The sequence below is a fragment of the Notamacropus eugenii genome, chromosome 1 (assembly GCF_028372415.1).
Source record: "Notamacropus eugenii isolate mMacEug1 chromosome 1, mMacEug1.pri_v2, whole genome shotgun sequence".
Lineage (NCBI taxonomy): Eukaryota > Metazoa > Chordata > Mammalia > Diprotodontia > Macropodidae > Notamacropus > Notamacropus eugenii.
Window position 1 is genome coordinate 451,364,755 of NC_092872.1, and position 22,802 is coordinate 451,387,556.

At 36.2% G+C, this 22,802-nt stretch overlaps 1 protein-coding gene across 6 annotated transcripts in view; it reads right to left on the minus strand.

Moving 5' to 3' along the window:
- Positions 1 to 22,802, minus strand: part of LOC140519181 (uncharacterized) — a 110,686-nt gene that overhangs the window by 28,139 nt on the left and 59,745 nt on the right. For 3 of the 6 annotated variants that reach the window (XM_072631970.1, XM_072631968.1, XM_072631969.1), the window contains exons 4-6: positions 19,794 to 19,920; positions 19,355 to 19,450; positions 506 to 15,835 (exon numbers count right to left, since the gene is read on the minus strand). In XM_072631970.1, the coding sequence (XP_072488071.1) occupies positions 14,043 to 15,835; positions 19,355 to 19,450; positions 19,794 to 19,920 (2,016 nt within the window). In that variant the 3' untranslated portion in view covers positions 506 to 14,042. Of the gene's footprint in view, positions 1 to 505; positions 15,836 to 16,430; positions 16,458 to 19,354; positions 19,451 to 19,793; positions 19,921 to 22,802 lie in introns of those variants that run through there. The other 3 variants (XM_072631967.1, XM_072631985.1, XM_072631977.1) reach the window with 3 other exon arrangements.

Genomic DNA, 22,802 nt, shown 5'->3' on the forward strand with positions numbered 1-22,802 from the left:
TGCATTATTTTTTTCTTTGACTTGAAAGTTCTGGATTTTGGTTGTAATGTTCCTAGGAATTTTTATTTGGAGTTTCTTTTAAGATATGAATGGCAACTCTTTCTGCTTCCATTTTGCCCTCGGTTCTATGAGATCTGAGCAGTTTTCTTTGAATATTTCTTGAAATGGAATGTCAAGACTCTTTTTTTGGTCATGAAGTTCAGATAGTTCAATGATTCTTATATATTTTTTCTCATTTCCTGGTTAGTTGTTTTTTCTATGAGATGACTTTACATTTTCTTCCACTTTTTTCAGCCTTTGACTATTGTAATATTTTTTATTGCCTCATGAAGTCATTGGCTTCTATTTGATCCATCCTAATTTTAAAGGAGTTTGTTGCTTGGGCAACATTTTGTACCTTTTATGCCAAACTGTTAATTTTCTTTCCAATTGTTTCTTCCATAGCTCTCATTTCTTTTCCACACTCTCATTCCATTTATAAAAAGCATTTTAAACCTATTAAAACTTTTTGTTGTTTAGTTGTTTTAGTTATGTCCAACTCTTCATGACTCTATTTGGGGTTTTCTTGGCAAAGATACTGAAGTGGTTTGCCATTTCCTTCTCCAGATCATTTTTACAGATAAGGAACTGAGACAAACAGGGTTATGTGATTCGTCCAGGTTCACTCAGCTAGTGTCTAGGGTCAGATTTGATGTCATGATGAGTCTACCCAGTCTATCCATGGCTCCACCTCACTGCCCTTCTTCAGTTTAATTATCTCATGTTTGTCCTGGCAGCCTGGTTAAGAGAGAGCATGGAAAACCTGCTGGTCTTTTGGTCTGTCTTGTCAGTGGGTGCTTGTGCTGTCTGCATATCACTCCTACCCAGCATTACAGGGTACCCTCTAATGATCCTGACCATCACCTTATTTCCTTCTGAGCTGAGATAATATCTTCAATTTGAAGCAGCAGGAAAGCTTTCTCTACAATTGCCTTGTATATCTACGATTTCACATGACAAGTGATTCCCAGATAACCAGATCCTTCATGTCCACTAAGGTACTTGTTTCAGTATCCATACCCCAGGTTCACAGTTCTTTTGAGTGTACTTGGCCTAAAGGGAAGTGAACAGACATGATATTGGCCCCACCGTTCTGGATAAGGTTGTGAAGGAAGAACTATAGGGGTTGGGCCACAGCCTAGTATGGCTACCCTTTGGTTCTCTCACCAGCTGGCAATCTAAGGTTCATAGGCCCTAGCAAAACATTTACCCATCTTCTGAACTTAGCAGATGACTGTGATACTGGCCTACATGAGTACTACGGAGCTAAATCTTAGATGCCTTTTTCTATAATGACCACATTAGGCTTCAGGTGTATAATTTACTCACAAAGCTGCTGTGTATATTAAAATCTTCCTCTAAAGTTATCTTAATGTCTGAATGGTTTTCTCCTTTCTTGTATTCTAGGAAGGAATCCAGCAACATAACACATGAGTTCTTAATGTAACGCTACATTTATGGTCAAATCATGTCCTTGTTGAATGTAACTCCAAATAAGATAAAAGACTTCTCAATGATGCCCAAGAATTTTCTTCCTTAGCATTAATCTTAATGTCAATCTCTTTTTGCCACTTTCCTGAAACTGTACCATCTTTAGGGCATCTGGTGCAAGCCAGAAAGCACTAAGTCTGAATACCTTTGTACATGTGATACTATTGATGATGTTCATCATTGTGCCATTGCTATTAATATCAATAAGGATACTAATTTTTTCAGGTGTGTTGATCATATCATCCAGTAATTATTAGCAGTTGGGTATTAATCACTATTATTGGGTTGATTAGTTACTCTAGGAGATGTTCAGCCAGCATCTCTGATAGCACCTCTGATGGCACTTCTCTAGCAGGAATGATGGCTAATGTAGTCTCATTCCTGATTTTTTCATCCTAAATCTGACTCATTTCAATCATGGACTTGGGTGCTAGAAGCTGAGCTTGAATCTCTTGGAGAGGGATATTGCCATCATCAGTCATCACAATGCCATCTGTTGGGTCCAAAAGCCTACTTATTATTGACTTTTAAAATTTAAAATTTAAATTGGATCCCATCTGCAATAGTCTTGGGAATATTGATGTTCCATGATGATACTTTCTTTCTAGATTCTTATTTTCTACTCTGAGCACAAGTGAGGTGGTGGAGGACAGGAGAGAATGGTCCACCCTGTAAGCATGAAGCTGGGAACCTGGAGCTAGGAAAAATAGCAAAATCTTCTGGAGATGAGTTCCAGTAAATAATTTCCAGATGGATTTTATATTGTACTTATATGATAAGTTTAATAGCCACCCAAAAAACCCCAATGAAATAAATATAAAAAACAAATTAATTAATTATAAATAAGCAAAAAAAAAGTGTTAATTTGTCCTCAGTTCTCTGATAAGCTTATCCCAAATTCTAGTTCTTTTGGATGTTTTCCTTCTCCTCTTTCCTTGTAAAAGTTGTAGTTAGGGTGCATATGGCTCTAGTATATTAATTTTACTCTGCATCATCTAAGAAAGGTCTATTTCTTTGTGTGATTTATATTTATGGCACCATAACATTCCATTCATTAATGTACCATAATTTGTTTATCCAATCTCCATTGTTTTTGCTGTTACAAATAGAAAAGCTATGAATATGTTTTTGCAAATAGGCCATTTTATACTGTTTTTGTGATAGTCTTAGTGATGGAATCACTAGGCTGAAAGAAACAACCAGTTTTGTGCCTCATTGTATAGTTTAATATTGTTCCAAAATATTTGCACTACTCTTCAATCTCAACAATGAACTTTATCGATAGTATATATGTGTGTATATATATATATGTGTGTGTAAATATACATTTGCCATTTGAATTGGGATAAACTAAAGTAACATCTTAAATTTGTTTCGATTTGCTTTATAATTAGGGAGCTTGAACATCTTTTCATGTGGTTACAAGTAGTTGTATATCCTCCTTTGTAAATTATCGTCATGTCCTTTGATCACTGATTTACTGAGGAATGTGTATTAATCTTATAGATATCAGACTTTTATCTGATATATTTCACATATTTCTCCATTCTATTTCCATTGATATTTAATTTTAGATATTGTTTGTTTGTAAAATTCCAAATTCTTTATATAACTAAATCTATTGATTTTTATTTCCAGTGATTTCTTTGATTTTTAAAAAATGAAAAACTTCCTATTCATAGTGATGGCAAACATATTATTCCTTTTTTCTTCTATGTTTTTTTGGGGGACAGGTAATAGGGGGACAGTGTCGGACCTCTGATTTAAAAGATCTAAGACACTTCTGTTAAGAAAAGCCCTCTATTCAATTCAGATCACCAAGAGTTCTGCAATTTACAATCTGAGAAATTTGCATAGACCTCTGAGAGGTTAAATGATTTGCCCAGGATCAGACAGCCAAGAGGTCAAGCGGTAAGATTTAAACCCCAGATTTTTCTGATTCTAAGGTCAGATCTCTATCCATTGGGATAGTCTGTCTCTCAATTTCAATAATTTTCTTCTAGTTCTTTTATTTGATCTTCATATTGCTTTTCCTTGCTTTGATTATTCCATGTCTCCCTGAGAATATTTCCTGAGATATTTGCTTTAGTTTCAGTTCCCAGTTCCACTGTTTCTCATACTTTAAGTGACTGAGTTGTAGTATAACTTTTAAAAGTGTGTGCACACTCTTTTTACTTTACAGATTTTTCTTTTTTAGGTGTTTCCCTTTTCTTTGGCACTTCAAGTTTATGTTTCTTTGTGAGAGAAGTCCAGTTCCCTGCAGTCCTTTCCTTCCAACATTGTGTGTTAGTCTCCTATGATTTTTTAAAACAATAAAGTGATTTCTATCTCTTTAGATAAAACTTGGAGTCTAGTGGTTGTTATCTGATCATTTATATAACCACAAATCCTGATCACAATTGTACAACTCTACTTTAAGAAAAATAAGTAAATTTATTTTAAGCCACTAATGCTAATGATTGTTACCTAATCCTATGAGTTTAATTTTCAAAAATGATACAAATACATTCTAAAACTACAAATTCTAGTATTTATAAAAACAATATAAAATAATTAGTAGTCTTGGTAAAATTTGCTTAGTAAAAGCAAATTTATAAGGTTTTTCCTTGGAAATAAATGTATACCTACAGGTATTGGGGTATATAACTGAAAAAAAAATTTTGTGTATGTTTGTATACATAAATATAAAAAGATCTAAAAATATGTACTTCTACCTAAAACACCCCAAACAAAACTTCAAGTACTATAATTAGTGACAAATAGTCACTAATCATAGTGATAGTGTGTTTTTAAAAGGGATAAGAATAAGAACTTTCCTGCATTCACTGAATTCCTAGGATTGCTCTCTAATATGAAGTTTCTCAGAGCTCAGCGGCATTCCCAAACTAATTTAAAGGATTTCTCCCATTATGGATTCTCTGATGTCAAGTAAGGTGCATAAAAAGCCTGAAGGCTTTCCTTCATTCATTACATTTACAGGGTTTCTATTTTATATAAATTACTTGATTTTGACTCCTCATATTCATTATATTTGTAAGCATTATCTCTAGTATGAATTCTCTTATGTTGATCAAGGATCCCCAAGCAGTCTGAAGGCCTTCCTTCATTCATTACATTATAGAATTTCTCTCTAGTATGGACTTTCCGTTCTGCTTGAGTACACATTTATTGGAAGCCTTCCTACATTCACTGTATTCATAGTGTTTCTTTCCTACACAGACTTTTGGATGTCCAATTAAGTGTGAATTATACTCTTAAAGTCAATATAATTAACATATAATATAATCATATTCCTAGTATCTCGTGTGAACCCGTGTTCTGTAATTGGGTTTACACTAAATTCATTTTTCTCAGGATATGTCTTTCAAGGGAACATTATCTTCTAAAAAACTCTCATCACTCTCAGACATGTTTTTCTTGATATTTTTCTGCCACTTAAAGTAGCCATCAAATTTTCAGACTAGTCTTAGCTTAGTGTATCAGATGCCTTCTTTTGTGAATATTTCATTGTTACTTTCTGTGATAATTTTAACACCTGGTCTTCCAGTGTGAAAGAAAGACAAAAGGCAACTGTCCTGTTTGCCTGTGCTAGGAATAAAAAAACTCATTGAATCTAGAAAAAAAGAATGAAAATGATGATGAGTATAACAAAAAGGTGATTTTGGAAACTTTTAAATATGGCCTTGAGATCTGGGAGAAAGAAATGGAAGGAGAGATAAGGAGTAGTGACAAGGGAACACAAATGGTTTTAATAGAAGCTGACATAGTATGCAAAGTGAGAGCAGAAACTGAGACATATCCATCTAGGAGGATCTGAAGGTGAGAATCATTGACTATCAGATGGACAAAAAAGAAAGGATGTAGCTTAAAAAAATATCAGAATTGTGAGAGAGCCTGAGACCAGGGTCAGGGTTTCAACATCTCATGCTTCAATTACTGTAACAGGGTCCTAACTAATCTCTTGGGTTTTGTCTTACTGCTTCCAAGTGATCTATATATTGATATCAAGTGAATCCTTCATAAAAAATAATTTTGTTTACATAAGAACACACCTACCATTCTGGCTCTTCCTCAGTTCCCCTAAACCATAATCAGGGTCCTTCTGTAACTATACTTATCTCCATTATATCATTCATTCCCTGCATTCCTATCCATATAATATCGGAACTGCAGGAATTATAAAGTGCCTAGGAGAAAAACGTTGGTTCCCCATGACTAATATGATCATTATTATGCTCTGAGCACTGGCATTTATTTTGTTCTCCTGAAATTACTGGACTGTGGGCACGTATCTACCCTGACTACAATCCTCTTTGACTATTCATTGATAGGATAATTATTCTGTTCTTCTTTGACTTTAAGATTCTCAGACCTTAGCATAGTCTCAGACTTTTTCTAAGTATAGAGGCCCCAAGCTCTGGCATCCTGATATTGCTCCCTCAGTCAGGTCCTAAGCCCCATCTAATCACCATAGTTTCTTGTCACTAATGTCCCCATGTGACAATATTACTTTCTTACTGAAAATCACAAAATACCTTCCTATTGCCTACAAAGTAAAGATCAGTTCTTAAGCTAGCAAGCAAAATCCTCTCAAATTTATTCCTGTGAAACTCTTTTTCAATACTACTCCACCAATCAGCATGCTCCATGTTAGTGGTTAGTCTTCTGGACTAAAAGGGAGGGTGGGGAAGGGATGAGAATTAGTGGACAGGTCATAAATGATGATCCAGCAAAGGAGACTGAGGAGCTGTCAGATAAGTAGGAGGAGAACCAAGATGGGGTAGTATCATGAAATCTGAGAAAAGAGAGAATATCTATCAAAAGACGGTCAACAGTGTCAAATGCTACATAAAAGTCAAGAAGAATCAGTATTAAAAAAAAAAAAGTTACCGATTTTCTTTTACTCACTTGGGCAGGTACTTCTTGGGATTTGTCTTTTTACTATTCAAAACTTTCTTCTTTGTTCCAACAGGGAGATCACATCTGTCCTGGAAATTTAATACCCTGTTCACATAGAAAGAAAAAAAGACTTGGGTGTTTGTGCTGAGGACAAAGACCCATCCCTGAAAGTCTCAAATCCTTATTCATCACAATCTTAGAAGAATGAGCTATGTGTTGCATCAAAGACAGGAAAAGTCCCAGTTTCATCTTTTATGGAATGCAGAACTTTCATCTATAAATAGGAGCAAGAGAATCTTGTTTGTGTCCCAAAGGGATTAGAAATATATGAAAATTAAACTTCAAGTTCCTATACAAAAAGACACTAGAGGTCCCATAATATTTAATGTGTGTGTTCGTTCTCCGTTGCTGAAGAAGACCATGCCATCAGAGAAATGATGACATGACTTGCACTTGACTTTGTTTTGAGTGAGGGAGAGCTGTATTTAATGACTGAGGTAATAAAGGCATTCCAAAGGTTAGATGGGTGTTGAGCACTCTAGGGTGAGACCAGGTTCCTAGAATTCACCAGAATTATGTCCCTGTACAAGATCCAGTTGGCTCACTCTCTCATGGGTGAAGTTCACAGCTACATTCTTGAATTTCAATGATTTCTGAAATGCCAAACATATTCATGCTCAACTTCAGACCATCTATTGACTTGCCCTTTGAGTTGGCAGCACCAGAAGGTGTATGGTCTTGTAGTTCAGGAATCTGAGTGTCCCAAGTAAATTTTAACTAATTTTCTTTTATGTACCTAACATTATTTCTGATTATATAGGAGCCAAAAATAAGTATGAATCATAGTAAATGTCTTTGAGGGACACACAATTTTGCCTAGGAGGAAAACATGCCCCTTACGTAATTAGAGAATAATACAAGACATTATCTAGTAAAGTGCACATTGTGCAGTAAAACATTAAGTACACATAAATTTGGAAAATCTAGAAATGCATATGGATTTTGGTAGCATATAAGAACTTGACAGAATTATAGCTGGAATTAAAATTGGAAGGGACTTTAAAGGTCATCTAGAGCAATCTTTTAGTCAAAGAAGGAATATTTTCTACATCTGTCCCTAAGTGATAGTGTATACATTTAACCTCTCCTTGAACATTTCCAGTCAAGTCACTCTTTCATAAAGCAGTCCAATCCATTTTGGGGACTCTCAAAATGTGAGAAAATTATTTCTCTTCTTGAGCTACAATAGTCCTCCTGGTAACTTCTACCCATTATTCCCAGTTTTTCATTCTGGAATTGCAAAGAATAAGTCAAACCCATCTTTTACATAACAGGTCCTCAGATATTTGAAAGAAGTATTTATGTCTTGGCTAAATCTTCTTTTTCTAGACTAAACATTTCAATTCCTTCAACCATTCTTCATGTGATATATTTTTCATGATGATCATCCTCTTATTAGATATATTTTCATGTATCAATGTCCCTTTTGAAATGCGGCAAGCAGAACTGAACATGCCATTCCAGATATAGCTTGATAAATGAACAATACACAATACTGCCTTACTCTGGATACCATGGCTTATGTTAATAAAGCCTAAAATTGCATCATCTAAGTTTTTGGCAATCATACTAGATGGATTACCTCAAAGGAAGCTTGTAGTTGAATATCATGGAAGGTAGGATGGCCACTTAGGACAGGTAATTCTGTAAGTAGTCACCTTGTCCACAGAAGGTGTGATGTTCAGGTCACTATAGTACAAATCCCTCTAAGAACTCACACTAGTAGTATTTACCTTACTCTAGGAATCCTTGGGGTACTGGCTAAAACAAATACCAGTAATTCTAAGATCTTCATTGAGGAGAGGACCTAACTGATCCCCCTGAAGCCCAAGTACAACTCTCCTGCTGACTTGCTATCTATGCATTAAATGAACAGGAGTGGCAAGGATTGTGGGAATGCAAAGACCATTCATTGAAACTATACCTTGTGGCCTAGATAACCAGGATCACATTTTTCTTCAGGCTCAAGAAGGCAAGATTAGTTATACTTTGTACTGAAGGCTAATCATAGAAATTATTGTTTGTATCTGCTACCACCTTCCACTGATTTTAGATCTTTGGGAGACAAAGTCCAGGAACCAAAGTCTCTACAGAGTTGGGCTTGAGAATGAGATGTATAACGTACTCTATTAGGTCCACAAACAAGCAGAAGACATCATTGGGAATTCTGAGTGTCAAGAAATGCAGTTTGGGTTAGCCATACATGAGTTATGTTTTAATATTTTAAGAATGAAATATAGGCAAATGTCCTTGACTCACAGAAACTTACTCTGATAGTATCATCTTTTCTCATTGAAAGTAAGTGATGCAGGTAGTGACTGATTTACATAGAACTTAACAGCTGGAAAGCACTTTGCTTAGCACAATCCTGTAGTAAGGTTGGTAGTAAGGGTACTATTATCTGAATTCTGCAAATCAAGAAATAGACTCAAAACTCACACTATTAAGTGGCAAAGGTCACTGGATTGTTACTGTTTTTCCTCCCATAGATTATAGATTTCGAGGGCCCTTAAAAGTTATTTAGTCTCCTGCATTTTTCCCACTGCCCAGTTTTACAGATTAGGAACCTGAGACCCAGAGAGATGAGTTGAATGATCTCAGGTCACACAAGCAATAAATGAGAGAACTGGAGTTCAACCCTAGGTTCTCTGATACAAAATTCAATGCTTTTTCCATTGCACTATGCTGCTTATCACAGTTCTATCCTGGGATGTATAAGTCACCAAATTAATTTACATCAAGGTAAATAAGGACTGAGTCTCACTACAGTTAAAGAATATTAGTAATTCATAGGCATTGATAATTTCTATTTAAGGATATTTCCAGTTTACTAGAAGGGCATACCTAACAGTGGGGCTTTAAATAGAAGAAGCCTTCCAGGTTGTGGGAAATGCAGCTCCACAGGCTTGAAGTAGAGAAAACCTGGACTCTGATATATACTGGCTGTATGATTCTGAGCAAATCACTTATCCTTTCAGTGCTCTAGGAAACTCCCTAAGATCATAAGTTTCAGAAAATGTGAAGACCTAAACTGGTAGAAGTTTCCTCAATAATAGTGCCCTATAGCAATGGGATCACAAGTCTTATCCCTAATACACATATTATCACTCAGTTGGAGGTGTTCTGATAGTTTTTTTGTGATTCATAGGTTCTCACAAAGGAAAGTAATGATAAATGCCACTAGATGTAAGTAATTATCATCTGCCTAATATTATTCTCAGAGGTAATTTCACTCCCTAAGAATATAGCTCAAAACCTCTGACATTTATAATATTACAAAGGATTACAAATGTTACAAACCACACACACACACACACACACACACACACACACACACACACACTGAAACCATATCACACAATATATGCTACTTCACATACCTCAACTAACTAGGTAACATCTCTGTTTTATATCAGTCTTTTCCTCTCTAAAGCTAACTCCTCTGCACTTTGGCTTTTGTGGAGCTAGGTCACATTTCTCTCTAAAGAAGAAAATAAAACAAAACTACTTTTGATTTACAGCCCCTAAAATGCTATGCAATTGTTCTCCCATCTTTTACTCCTAATTCCTTTAAATAAAGTGGTTTAATAGCAATTCCTTCTAACCATTTCTTCTTGATCTGCTTCAGTCTGACTGAACCCAGTATTCTATGCAAACTATTGTCGAGAAGGACACTATCTTCTACCCAGAAGGTAGAAGGTCTTTTCTCAGTATTCACTCTCAATTACTGTTACATTTGACACTCCTAACCAATCTTATGAACCATGGTATTGTTTTCCTGACCTAGATGACTTTGTACTAGTCTTTCTTCTCCTATTCCTCAAACCCCAAATTTCTCAAATCTGTTTTTTGCCTCTATGAAACAATTATTCTTTCTTCATTATTCATCAATCATTCCTCTTTTGAAGTTTGTGCCATCTTTCATTTTTTTCTTCACCTGTGTTGTTCTAAATAACATATCTAAAAGCTTTGAAATTGTTTCTAGGGGACAGTTAAATAAGATGTGTAGGCCATAAACATAAACAGACTTAGTGATACCCATGCCTAGTCAAGAAGTGATAAGTGATAATCGTTGAAATGATGGATGTTACATCTGTTCAGATGATGCATCTTATTTTGTGGCAAAGCTATCTTCCATATATGCTAATATGCATATATAGCTCATGTGTATGTATATATACATATATTCATATGCACACATATTTGTGTATATCCTGTTCTACAATTAACTTTTAAGTTTCATTATACTCATAAATAATATCTTGTAGTTATATACCCTTTAGGTAATCACCTTCCATATCACGTGTGTGTATATGTATATATATGAATATATATTTTTTATTTCCATTATTCACTATTAGTACAACCTACTACCTTATGTATATGCCCATTTTACTAAAATAGAAGGAAATAAGTTTCCTCTTAATGACCCAGACTATTAGCAGGGGCTTGCAGCTCAGACTGGAGGTTCCTTGGAGCCTAACCAATCACCACTGCAACAAGGGATCTATACAAGCTATCTGTTATAAATAGGTTAGTCAATAAATTAGGAGGAGGGTTGAGGTGGGATGGCCAATCAATATTGGTCTTCAGCCTAAAAAATGTAGCATTCTTTCTCCTTTACCACAACCCCTCCCTCAACTGGGCAAGCATGATGTATGTCCCTTGCTGGAGTTTCTTGGCACTTGGGTGGCTATATGGCTGATGGGAACTCAAATCTCTGTGTATCCTTTCTCTTCTATTTCCATGAAATGATTCATTCCTTTAGTGAGTGTGACAAATAGATTTTTTTCACAGATCTTGAAAGAATCTGGTCTCTTAGATCAATACATTATCCCTCTCAGTCATTTATTGACCTTCAGAGACGGCTCCTACTTTCTACAATGACACGTGTCTGCTTCAATCTTCAACTTCATCCCATCCTACCATCGCTATCATAAGAGATATCAATATTCCTGCTGATGACTTTTCTAAAACCTTGGACTTTCAGGCCCTGGACCCTCTCTATTGCCTGCCATCCCTTCACTTCAGTCACCCTCCAGCTTGTGCACATCCTCACTCAGAAATATCCCATCTCTAATATTCTTTGACTTCTGAAATTTCCTTTAGTGCTCCTAAAAATTCTCTTACAAAACCTGTTCTCTTTATCATGGTCTATAGTCCTTGTACCTGTTCCTCAAGTTCACTGCCCTATAATATATGCCCACAAGAAATTAGAGATAAGCATAACTAATGAAACTATATTAGATATAGAACTAACTTTAATTAATGCTGACTTCTCTGATTTTGGTGCATGTTATGTGTGAGCAATGACTGAACAAAAAAGACACTTCATGAATATCTGTAAGCACTGAAATGATGCATGGGAAGAATAGCCAGGACAAATCACTGAAGAAATTCCAACTATACCACAGTTAGTTCAATTGGCCCAAGCAGTGTAATATCCTGTACTCATTCCACTGCTTCCTACTACCAAATATGGACTGGGGTGATCCAAAATAAAGCAGTCCTCTTTTCTTTATCTGTCACCCTTAAATACAGGGTATCCTAAAAGTCTTCATGTGGTTTTAAGCTATTAAAGCTTAATATTAATAGCTTAAGATTACACAAAGACTTTTGGGACATCCTGTGTAATAGTAGTGGTTATACAATCAACTGATATTTAATTAATTTGTTTCTCACAAGGTAAGTACAGAAGAGGGTAACTCAAGGAAACTGTATCATGAAGTGTTAACCTGTCCTTTCTTACTCTTCTGCAGCCTACAGTGCCTTATTATTCCTACTGTACTGACAGCAACTTTGAAGACCACTTTAAGATGTATCTTTCTTCCTCCTGAGAAGGAGGGTGGAACAATGCTTCTGGAATGACAAAGAGTGAAGGTATGGAATAGGAAGGTGGAAAGAATGATTAACACCTGTATATATGTTATTGCTTAACACACTAGGCAACAATGCTTTTCTATCTAACCTACTCTGTATCTTTTTTCATGTTCTTTCGGTGCTGAGTTATGCTCTAATTATACTCTAATCATCCTAAATTCTGTTAAGAGTTTTGACAACAAGGGTAATCTTCTCTCTCTTGGGTTTCTTCACCCCAGTTGAAAGCTTAAATTCAATGTTTCTTCCCCGTTGAATTTTTTCCTTCCTCTACAGGCAAGGTCTCTTGGTCATACCTGTCATGAGTTAAGAGACTTTAGTCAACTCCACACCATTGTAAGACTTTCTTTAGGTCATGGCACCTTGTTATTCCTAATGTTATGTAACCTTGAACTGGGATCCTACTACTATTGAAGTATAATGGAAAGCAGCTCAGACGTACTACATTGAATCCAGTCTGGTAGAGGTGCATTGCTTTGGTTTCCCATTGAAGTGTGTATGTGTATGTCTTGTAGGTAGTGCTACCATTGAAAATATTGCTGTGAAATGTCCAATACATTTCTATCTTGGGGAGCTGAGGTCTCCTGATTAACCTCCATTAATTTAGTCTTCATTATCTTCTGCCTTTTTAAATATCCCCTTTTCCTATCTACATCTCAGCTTTAGCTACATTGTTAGGTCAAACCTGGGCTCCTTGTCTAAAGATCATGGATACCTGGCATCACCAATCCTGGTAATCCAATTAAATTCAACATGTATTTATTAAGCACCTACTATATGTAAGGTACTATGCTGAGTTCTGAGGATACAAAGATGAAAAATATCAGTATCTGCCCTCAGGGAGCTTATAATACATAGGGAATAAAACATATACACAAAGAAATATGATACAAGTTAAAATGTGAGAAGGATATAGAAGTGATTCCTGAAAAAAAGTCAAAGAAATTCTGAAGACTGAGAGGTGACCTTGAATTGTAGAGAATGTTGAAGGAAGGCTTTGAGGAAAAAGTGGCATTAGAGTTTTAAAAGAAAAACAGGGTTTCAAATAGTCAAAGATGAGGTGGGAATGTATTTTAGGCATGGAAGGTAGAGTGCACGAATGTAAAGAGGTGGGAGAGTACACCCAATAGCTTGGAAATGATGTAGTCAGACCACATTATTTGGTGTCCATGGTCAGGCCAATAGACTGGAAATATTATTTTCATAGCTATATTGTATAGAAGGGAGAGATAGATAGGAAGACCACAGAATCTTGACGTGAAAGGAGTACTTGCAGGCCAGCTAGGTCAATCCATATCTGAAGAATTATGGCCTCCTATCACCAAATGGCCATCAAAGCTTTCACTAGATGTATTCTAGTGAACAGAAACCTAAGCTCTACCAAGCCAGTTGATTATGCTTTGAGATAGCTTTGTTAGGAAATATTTCCTTACTACTAGCAAAATCCTGCTTCTGTCACTTTCAACCACTTCTCCTAGGGCTGCTCTCTGGAGTTAAGTAGAACAAGACAATTCTTCTTCCACATGAAATACAATGGGTGAAAAATTAAAGGAAGAATATGTCTCATGAAAATACACCACACAAAATCATAGCTGGTGACAGTAACATGATGGCTACAGGGGATATGGATAAGGAATTTCTAACTAAAGCTTTCCCTTCACTCACTAAATTCTGTATTATTCTACACTGTGAAGTCTCTGATGTCTTATCAAGGTTGAACTGTGCCTGAAGACATTCCCACATTGATCACATTTATAGGGTTTCTCTCCAGTATGAATTCTCTGATGTCGAATAAGGTTTGCATGAAGGCTGAAGGCTTTCCCACAGGTACTACATTCATAAGGTTTCTCTCCAGTATGAGTAATACAATGTTGAATAAAGGATGAACTTTGAATGAAGGCTTTTCCACATTCGTTACATTCATAGGGTTTTTCTCCAGTATGAATTTTCTGATGTTTAGTAAAGGATGATCTGTCCCAAAATGCTTTCCCACATTCATTACATGCATAGGGTTTCTCTCCAGTATGAATTCTCTGATGTTGAGTACAGTCTGTACTCAATCGGAAAGTTTTTCCACATTCATTACATTTATAGGGTTTCTCTCCAGTATGAATGGTCTTATGCTGAGTTAGGTGTGTACTCAGACGAAAGTTTTTCCCACATTCATTGCATTTGTAGGGTTTTTCTCCAGTATGAATGCTCCTATGTCTAGTAAGGTGTACACGGAGTCTAAAGGCTTTTCCACATTCATTACAATTATAGGGTTTCTCTCCAGTATGGACTCTCTGATGTTGCCTAAGGAATTCACTATTACTAAATGATTTCCCACAATTATCACATTTATATGGTTTCTCTCCTGTATGAATTCTTTGATGTCGATTTAAGTGTCTGCTCTGACTGAAGGCTTTCCCACACTGATTACATTCATAAGGTTTTTCTCCTGTATGAACTGTCTTATGCTGAGTAAGGCATACATTCTGGCTGAAGGCTTTTCCACATTCATTACATTCATAGGGTTTCTCTCCAGTATGGATTCTTTTATGTTGAGTAAGGCTTGCACGTGAACTGAAGGCTTTCCCACATTCATTACATTTATGAGGTTCTTCCCCAGTATGGACTCTCTGATGACTCACCAAGAGTGAACCCTTACTGAAAGTCTTATCACAATCACTACATTTATAGGGTTTCTTTCCAGGATGAATGCTCTTATGTTTAGTAAGATGTCCCTGAAGTCTGAAAGTTTTCCCACATTCATTACATTCATAAGGCTTCTCTCCAGTATGAATTCTTTTATGTTGAGTAAGGTGTGCATATAATCTGAAGGCTTTCCCACATTCATTGCATTCATAGGGTTTCTCCCCAGTATGAATTCTTTTATGTTGATTAAGATTTCCACGAAGCCTGAAAGCTTTCCCACATTCATTACATTCATAGGGCTTCTCTCCAGTGTGAACTCTATTATGCCGAGTAAGGTTCCCACGAAGTCTGAAGGCTTTTCCACATTCATTACATTTATAGGGTTTTTCACCAGTGTGGATCCTCTGGTGGTTCTTAAGGATTGTACTCTTACTAAAAGCTTTCCCACATTCACTACACTCAAAGAGCTTTTTCACTACATAAATTTTTTGACGTTCAATTAGTTGTGAATTACAGTAGAAACTTTTCTTATATATATCAAATTTATGAGCAATTTCTTTTGAAGGAATAATTTGTTCTGCCACCAGACTACGTTCATTACACTTGTGGTTTGTCTTCCTAGGGACTATTATTTCTTGGGAAACTGTAATTTGTTTTAGCTCTGCTTCTTTGATATTCTGCTCTATTCCAAATTGGGCATCAGTTTCTCCTAATTCAGGGTACCAGACACCATCCCTTATAAATTTTTCCAGTGTCATTTTCTGGGATGATTCTGCTTCAGGAACATCTTGATTTAGAGTTGACTCCTTGGTTTTATTCCTGGTCTCCCAGTCTGAAAAAAAGAAAGAAAAAATGCAACCATGCCCTGTTGCCTGTTCTGAGATCAAAGAAACTACTAAAGTGAGAAAAGTAAAAGTGATAATAATAATGAGAATAACATACAGGTGGAGTTGGAAACATTTAAATATTGAATTTAATATTTGTAATTTAGAGATAGGATAGTGAATGTGTCAAGGAGTACTAAAATGTGCATATAAGTAGCTGAAGAAAAATTGATCCACTTCCATGATTCTGTTCTATTGATGAATAGCAGAAGGTAAGAAAGGTGATTGCTGGAAAAGACTAAAGAGAAGGGCTATGGCTAAGAGCAAATATCAAGATTATGGGAAGCAGTTGGAACTTGTGTCTAGGACTTCATTAACCCATGTTCTAGTTACTGTAATAGAATCCTAACTACTCTCCTAGGTCCTAATCTCTCCAATCAGTTTTATGCTACCACTCAGCTTTATGATACCAAGGAAATCCTTCACAAAAGATAATTTCCTGTCTATAAGAATACACCTATAGCTCCTTTAACCATACGTAGGACCTTTTTGAAGACACAGTGATCCTATTTCTGTTCAACTGCACTCTCTTCATGCAATTACCTTTGGGATCAAGGATACTTGCATCCAGCAGGAACTATAAAGAATGGAAAGGAAAAATCAATGATTCCTTTTGATCAGTATCACTAGTATACTCTGAACATTAGTGTTTATTTTTGTTCTCTTAGAATTGGTCCTAACTGCCAAAATTCACTTTATCTACTAAGCATAGCCTTCTCTATTCTTCTTTGACTTTCTGAATCTCGTACCTCTGGTCAGTCTTAGACTTTTGGCGAGCACAAAGATAAAAAGTTTGGCATTGCAGCCCTATTCAATTTCCTTCTTGCTTTGACCAGTCTCAACATTATGAACTATTGCCACCATTACCTTCAGATGCTGATGTTGCTCTCTTAATGAAAATTCTAAAATATCTCTCTATTGCCTATAATATGAAGATCAGTCTTCAGTTTGGAAGTCTAAGTCCTTCACTTAGGAATTGGCCTAATATTACCTATTTACTCTTATTTCTCAAGAGGCATGCCCTAGTCAGAGGTGTCAGCAGTAGGAGTAGAAAGAAAAAGGTAGTATAATAACGTACTAGTCACTTAACCTCATTGAGTCTCAATTTTCTCATCTGTAAAATGGAAATAATAATATTATAGGACCTACCTGACAGGGTTGTTGTGAGGGTTAATTAGCATACTATGTGAATCAAACCCTGCAATCCTTGAAGCATTATATGAAAATCAATTATTATAATTTATGGTAGTAACACTGTTAGTCAAGCACTCTCTTAATTATTTCCCATATGCCATAGCCTACCAGGGGTGGGGAACCTGTGGCCTTCTAGGTCCTCAAGTGTGGCCCTTTGACTGAATCCAAATTTTACACAACAAACCCCCTTAATTAAAGGATTTGTTCTATAAAACCTGGACTCAATCAAAAGGCTACACCAAAGGACCTTGTGGCATCTCAAGGCTACAGTTTCCCCACCTCTGTAGTCTAGAGTATTATAATGGCCTTCGATTGGTCTCCCTACATCAAATCTTTTCCCATTACATAAATATATCTTCAATATAACTGCCAAAGAGTTTTTCCTGAAGCATGGATCTGATCATGTTACTTCCCTGCTCAGTAAAATCTACTAGGCCCCTATTGCCTTTAGGATAAAATATCAACTGCTCTGTTTTGCTTTTACCACTTGACCCCATTCTATCTTTCTAGCTTCATTATATAGTATTCCTTTTCTCAGACTCTACAGTATAGTCAAACTAACCTCCTCTCTGATTCTCATACATTTGAGTTCTCTTCTGTCTTTCTGCCTTTGTACTGGCCATCCTCCATGCCCGGAATATACTCCCTTTTTTACCTCTGCTTCATAGAATCCTTCATTTCTTTCAAGATACAATTCAAGTGCAAAGCTTTTCCTGACCCCCAACCCCTCCCCAATTACAATATCCTCCCTTCCTAATTACCTCATATTTATTCCATACACAGTATGTTTATTCTGTATCTTCCTATACATGTACATGCTAGGTAAATAGGTGGCACAGTAGCTAGTGCTGGGCTTGGAGTCAGAAAGATCTGAGTTCAAAACTCAGCATCAGATATTTCCTGTGTGATGTTGGGCAAGTCACTTAACCTATTTGCCTCAGTTCCTGCAATTGTAAAATGGGGAACATAATAAACCTACAATCTGGGGCTCATTGTGAAGATCAAATGAGATAATATTTATGCAGTGCTTAGCTTGGTTCCTGGCATATAACAGGCACAGTAAAATGCTAATGATGATACTAATCCACTAATCAAAGATAAGCTCCTTGGGAAAAGGGATTTCTTCATGGTTTTTTGTCAATGTTAAGTCAACAAATATTAAAAGAAAAAAGAACAGTCCCTTATCTTAAGGAACTCTCAGTCTAATGGGGAGGCAACATGCAAATAAGATATATACTGTAGATGAGCTCAGAGGGAAGTCACTAAGATTAGGGAGGCCTGGTAAAGGCTTCTTTGTAGAAGGTATTTCAGTACTTAAGCACAGTGTCTGGGCATAGTACTGATTTAATAAATACCTGTTGATTGGTACTAAACTAATTCTTCACTTCAAGCTTTTATTCATTCTGTTCTCTTTACCTAGAATATATCTGCTCCCCTTTCCAAAAAACAAACAAAAACACTCTTTCGGGAACAAATGTCCAGCTGTTTAAAAAAAAATAAAGGTTTCTCTGAGTCCTTGCTTTGATTTTTCCTTTGTATGCACTTTCTATCTTTCATTATAGTTATATTAGAAGTAACATATTGGAGAGGATAGAGGGCTGGCCTTGGAGCTAGGAAGTTAAGTTATGGGTTTAAGCCCTGACTCTGACACATAACAGTAGTATGAACATAGGCAAATAATTTAAGCAAAACTATAAATTACAGCTGAATTTTCTATATTGGGAGTCATCACTATGAGCTAGGGGGTTGAACAGGTAGAAGACATTTTTCTTTGCTCCAGAGGGCTGAATTAGGATCAGTAAATAAGAAGCAGCTGCTGCAAGGCAAATTTCAGATCAATTTTAAGAACCTAATAATTACAACTGCCTAAAAATGAATAAGTTACCTCACAAAGTAATGCCCTCCTTATCCCCTGAATGATTAAGCAAAGCCTGGACAATTATCTTTTAAAGAAGTTACATAATCACCTCTCTCCATATTCCTGAGTCTGAAATAAAATTATAACTCAGACAAAAAACTAGGAGACTTAGATGTAAGTCTCTTAGACTCTTTACTGACCCCAACATATCTCCTGTCTTTCTCTTTGCAGACTTTCTCTTTGTCTTGGTTTTCTTTAGCCTTAGGGGTTTTTGTATCTGGTGGTTCTTGCATTAAACAAAACAACCTCTAAGATATCATTCAACTGTAAAATTATAAAAATCTAAAATTTACCAGATTTTGACTACTATAACTGTTACGTATAAACACTCCATCTACTTCATTTTCTTACCTACCTTGGCAAGAATATGTGGAGACTTCCCTTTCTACTGTCCAAGGCTCTTCTCCTTGTTCCAACTGGGAGATCACATCTGGTTTGGAAACCTGATGCCCTGTCCATATGGAAAGACAAAGGATTTGAGTGTTTTAAAGTAACTATTTCAGAAAAATCCCCAAAACTTTTTCCTCAAGACCTATGAAATATAAAAAGTGTGCAACATAATAGCTAGCACATCAAAGGTACTTTTTTCTTACTGTACAAAGTATGGATTTTTTCCCTGGAAAGGGAAAGAAAGTATACTCTGTTTCTTTGCTCCAAAGGTATTAGGAATATATGATTATTGAATTTCGGGTTCTGACACAGATCTCAGAGGCACCACAACTTTTGGCAAGTGAGGAAAAAATGGTACTCAATGGAAATGTTGATGCTCAGTTACAAAGAAAAGCTTCCCTCACCTAAAGAGACCAGGTTCCTATAGTTCTCAAGCATTACATCTCTATACAGGTATCTCTGATCAGGGTTCAGTTGCTGCCATTCCTCCTGGGAGAAATCCACAGCCACATCCTTGAATGTCAGTGATTCCTGAAATGACAAACACATCCGTGTTTAACTTAGGGAAATCCACTGAAAGAGTTACAAAATATGGTACTCAAAGGACTTTCTATTTTAAATGGGAGAAAAACATACACATGATACAACTGTAGAATAAAACAAGACATTATTTATTAAAGTGCTAAATTGCATGGTATAGAAAGGAGAGTAAAGAAGTCCATATGGGTTTAGGTAACCAAGGAAGACTTCAAATTACAGAGTTCTGAAGTTGGAAAGGATTTTGGAAACCATCTAGTATAACCTTCTAGTCAGTACAGGAATTCTCACTACAACAGGGGTTTTTAACTTTTTTTGTGTCATGAACACCTTTGGCATTCCAGTGAAGCTTATAAATCCTTTTCAGAATAATATTTTTAAATGCATAAAATAAATCACATAGGAATACAAAGAAATATATTATACTGAAATATAATTTTCAAAATATTTTTAAAAATCAAGTTCATGGACCATAAGTTAAGAAATCCTGGCTATAACCTCTACCTCCAAGAAATTTCCTTCTTCTGCTGGGCTGCAATATGCCTCTTTAGAATATTTATCCATTATTCCTAGTTGTGTCCTTTGAAAGCACAAAGAATAAATCAAATTTATATTTTATGAATAATTGAAGACAACTATTATGGCTTGGTTACATTTCTTCAAGGCTTAACAATTTCTCACATAATTTTTTCATGCTGGTCACCCACTTCTAGATGTGTTCTAGTGTATCAATGTCTCCTTTAAAATGTGGCATGAAGATCAGAACATGATATCCTAGATGAAGTCTGACTAAGAAACAACAGAGTGGAGAGTCTATGTTTTCCCTTCCTTATTCTCAGAATGATAAGGAAGAGAAAAGGAAAGGAATAAGCATTTATATAGCACCTTTTATGTGTCAAGCACTGTACTAAGCACTTTTTGCTAATATTCTCTTATTTCATCCTCACAACAACCCTGTGAGGAAGGTGCTATTATTATCCCTACTTTACAGTTGAGAAAACTGAGGTAAACAAAGGTTAAGTGACTCTCAATGGTTCATGTAGTATTTAGGTGTCAGAGGCAGGATTTCAACTCGGCTCATCTTGCCTCCAAATCCGGGACCCTATACATTGCACCACCTATCTGCCCCACAGTAGATATATTAATAAAGTATATGACATCTGTTTTTTAGCAGCCATACTATATTACCTCATAATAAGGCTATATAACATGACAGGTGGGGAGATCACTCAGGACAGACTGTCTTGCGGGGAAAGTCAAGATGTATATAGTATGAATTGTGTTCAGGCTACAATGCCTGCAGCATCAGACTCCTATGTTAAGATTGGATCATGCAACAATGTACCTTCCCTGAAAAGGCTCTCAAGTCCCTCTAAGAATCAACCTTAGTAGTAGTTGCCTTGCTTCAGGAAACTATGGGATAATATATGAAAAATACTAATTGTCTTCTGGGACACAAGCATGATCATCCTTCTGATCTGCTGGCATTTATTCAATAAATGAATAGGAGTGGCAAGTACTGGGGAAATATAATCAAGACCATTTATGAAAGGGCTTTGTCTGGGCCTTGTGGTCACCAAATAGCATTCTATTCTTTTTCTTGTCCAAGAAAGTAAGGGTAGTTGTACCTCTTTATTGATGACAAGGACTTTCTGAAATCATTGCTTGTGACTGTTATCTACCTTTGGTTATTGGGAAAAGTCTATAGGGCCAATATGGGTTTGGGGGCTAGAAGCCATGATTTTATATTAGGGCACATATAAATGGAATAGCTTTATATACATTATAGACATTTAAAGTACTAACTCCGGACATTTGGCATTTAGGTTGGATGTGAGGTTGCAATGTTTGAGCACATTGAGAAGGACATTCCTTAACATTTTAACAGTAGCTTATATTAATAATGATCCTTCTTTTTTAAATTAAGAGCATATTATATACTCTCAATAATAGGTAACATTTTAGATACTACTTAACAGTTACAAAGCACATTCTCCCTTATAACACTGGTAGGTAGTCAAAGTACTATTATTTCATTGTGCGTAATAGGAAAGTAAGGCTCAGAAATCACAATTAGTAAGTGCTAGAAATATTAACTTCTCTACAATAGGTTAAATTGCAAACTTCAGAAGTATGCTTTTCATTATGTCTCTTTTCTGTTTGGGGTATTCATACTGGTATTATAAAGGAGAAGGACCAGGAGAGAGTGGTGTTCTGAAAAGCCCGAGAGAAGAAAATATCAAGAAGGAAAGAGTGACCAACACTGTAGAAGGCTGCAGAGAAGTTGAGGATGAAGATTGAAAAAAGATAACTGGATTTGGCAACTAAAAGATTACTGGTAACTTTAGAGAGAGTGGTTTCACTGGAACAATATGGTTAGAAGCTGAATATTAAGGGATTAAGAAGAAAGTTAGAGAACAGAAATGGAAGCATCTATTATAAAAGGCCCTTTCAAGAAGTTTGGCTACAAAGAGAAGAAGGGATATAGGATTATAGTTGTAGTTGTCCTTCATGCTCAAAGAGGGCCAAAATCACTATGTTGGAGTCAAGGTACAGTCAGAAAGCTCTACCACAGGTCAGGCATAAATAGTCCATATGAACATTTGATGTAGAGGTGTCTCTAAATTTGGGTATCTCAAGATCTTCTGAGCTACTACAATTCTGCTTTGCTCAAAGAGCACAACGTGTTCTTTGATGCAGGCATTGCATGCTGGATGGTCTTGTGCCATTGTCTCCCATGTCTCTCAACTGATTCCAGAGTTCTTCAGAGAGACTTTGAGAGTGTCCTTGTATCACTTCTTCTGACCTCCTTGTGTGTATTTGCATTGTGTGAGTTCTCTATAAAATAGTCTTTTAGGGAAACGTATGCCTGACAT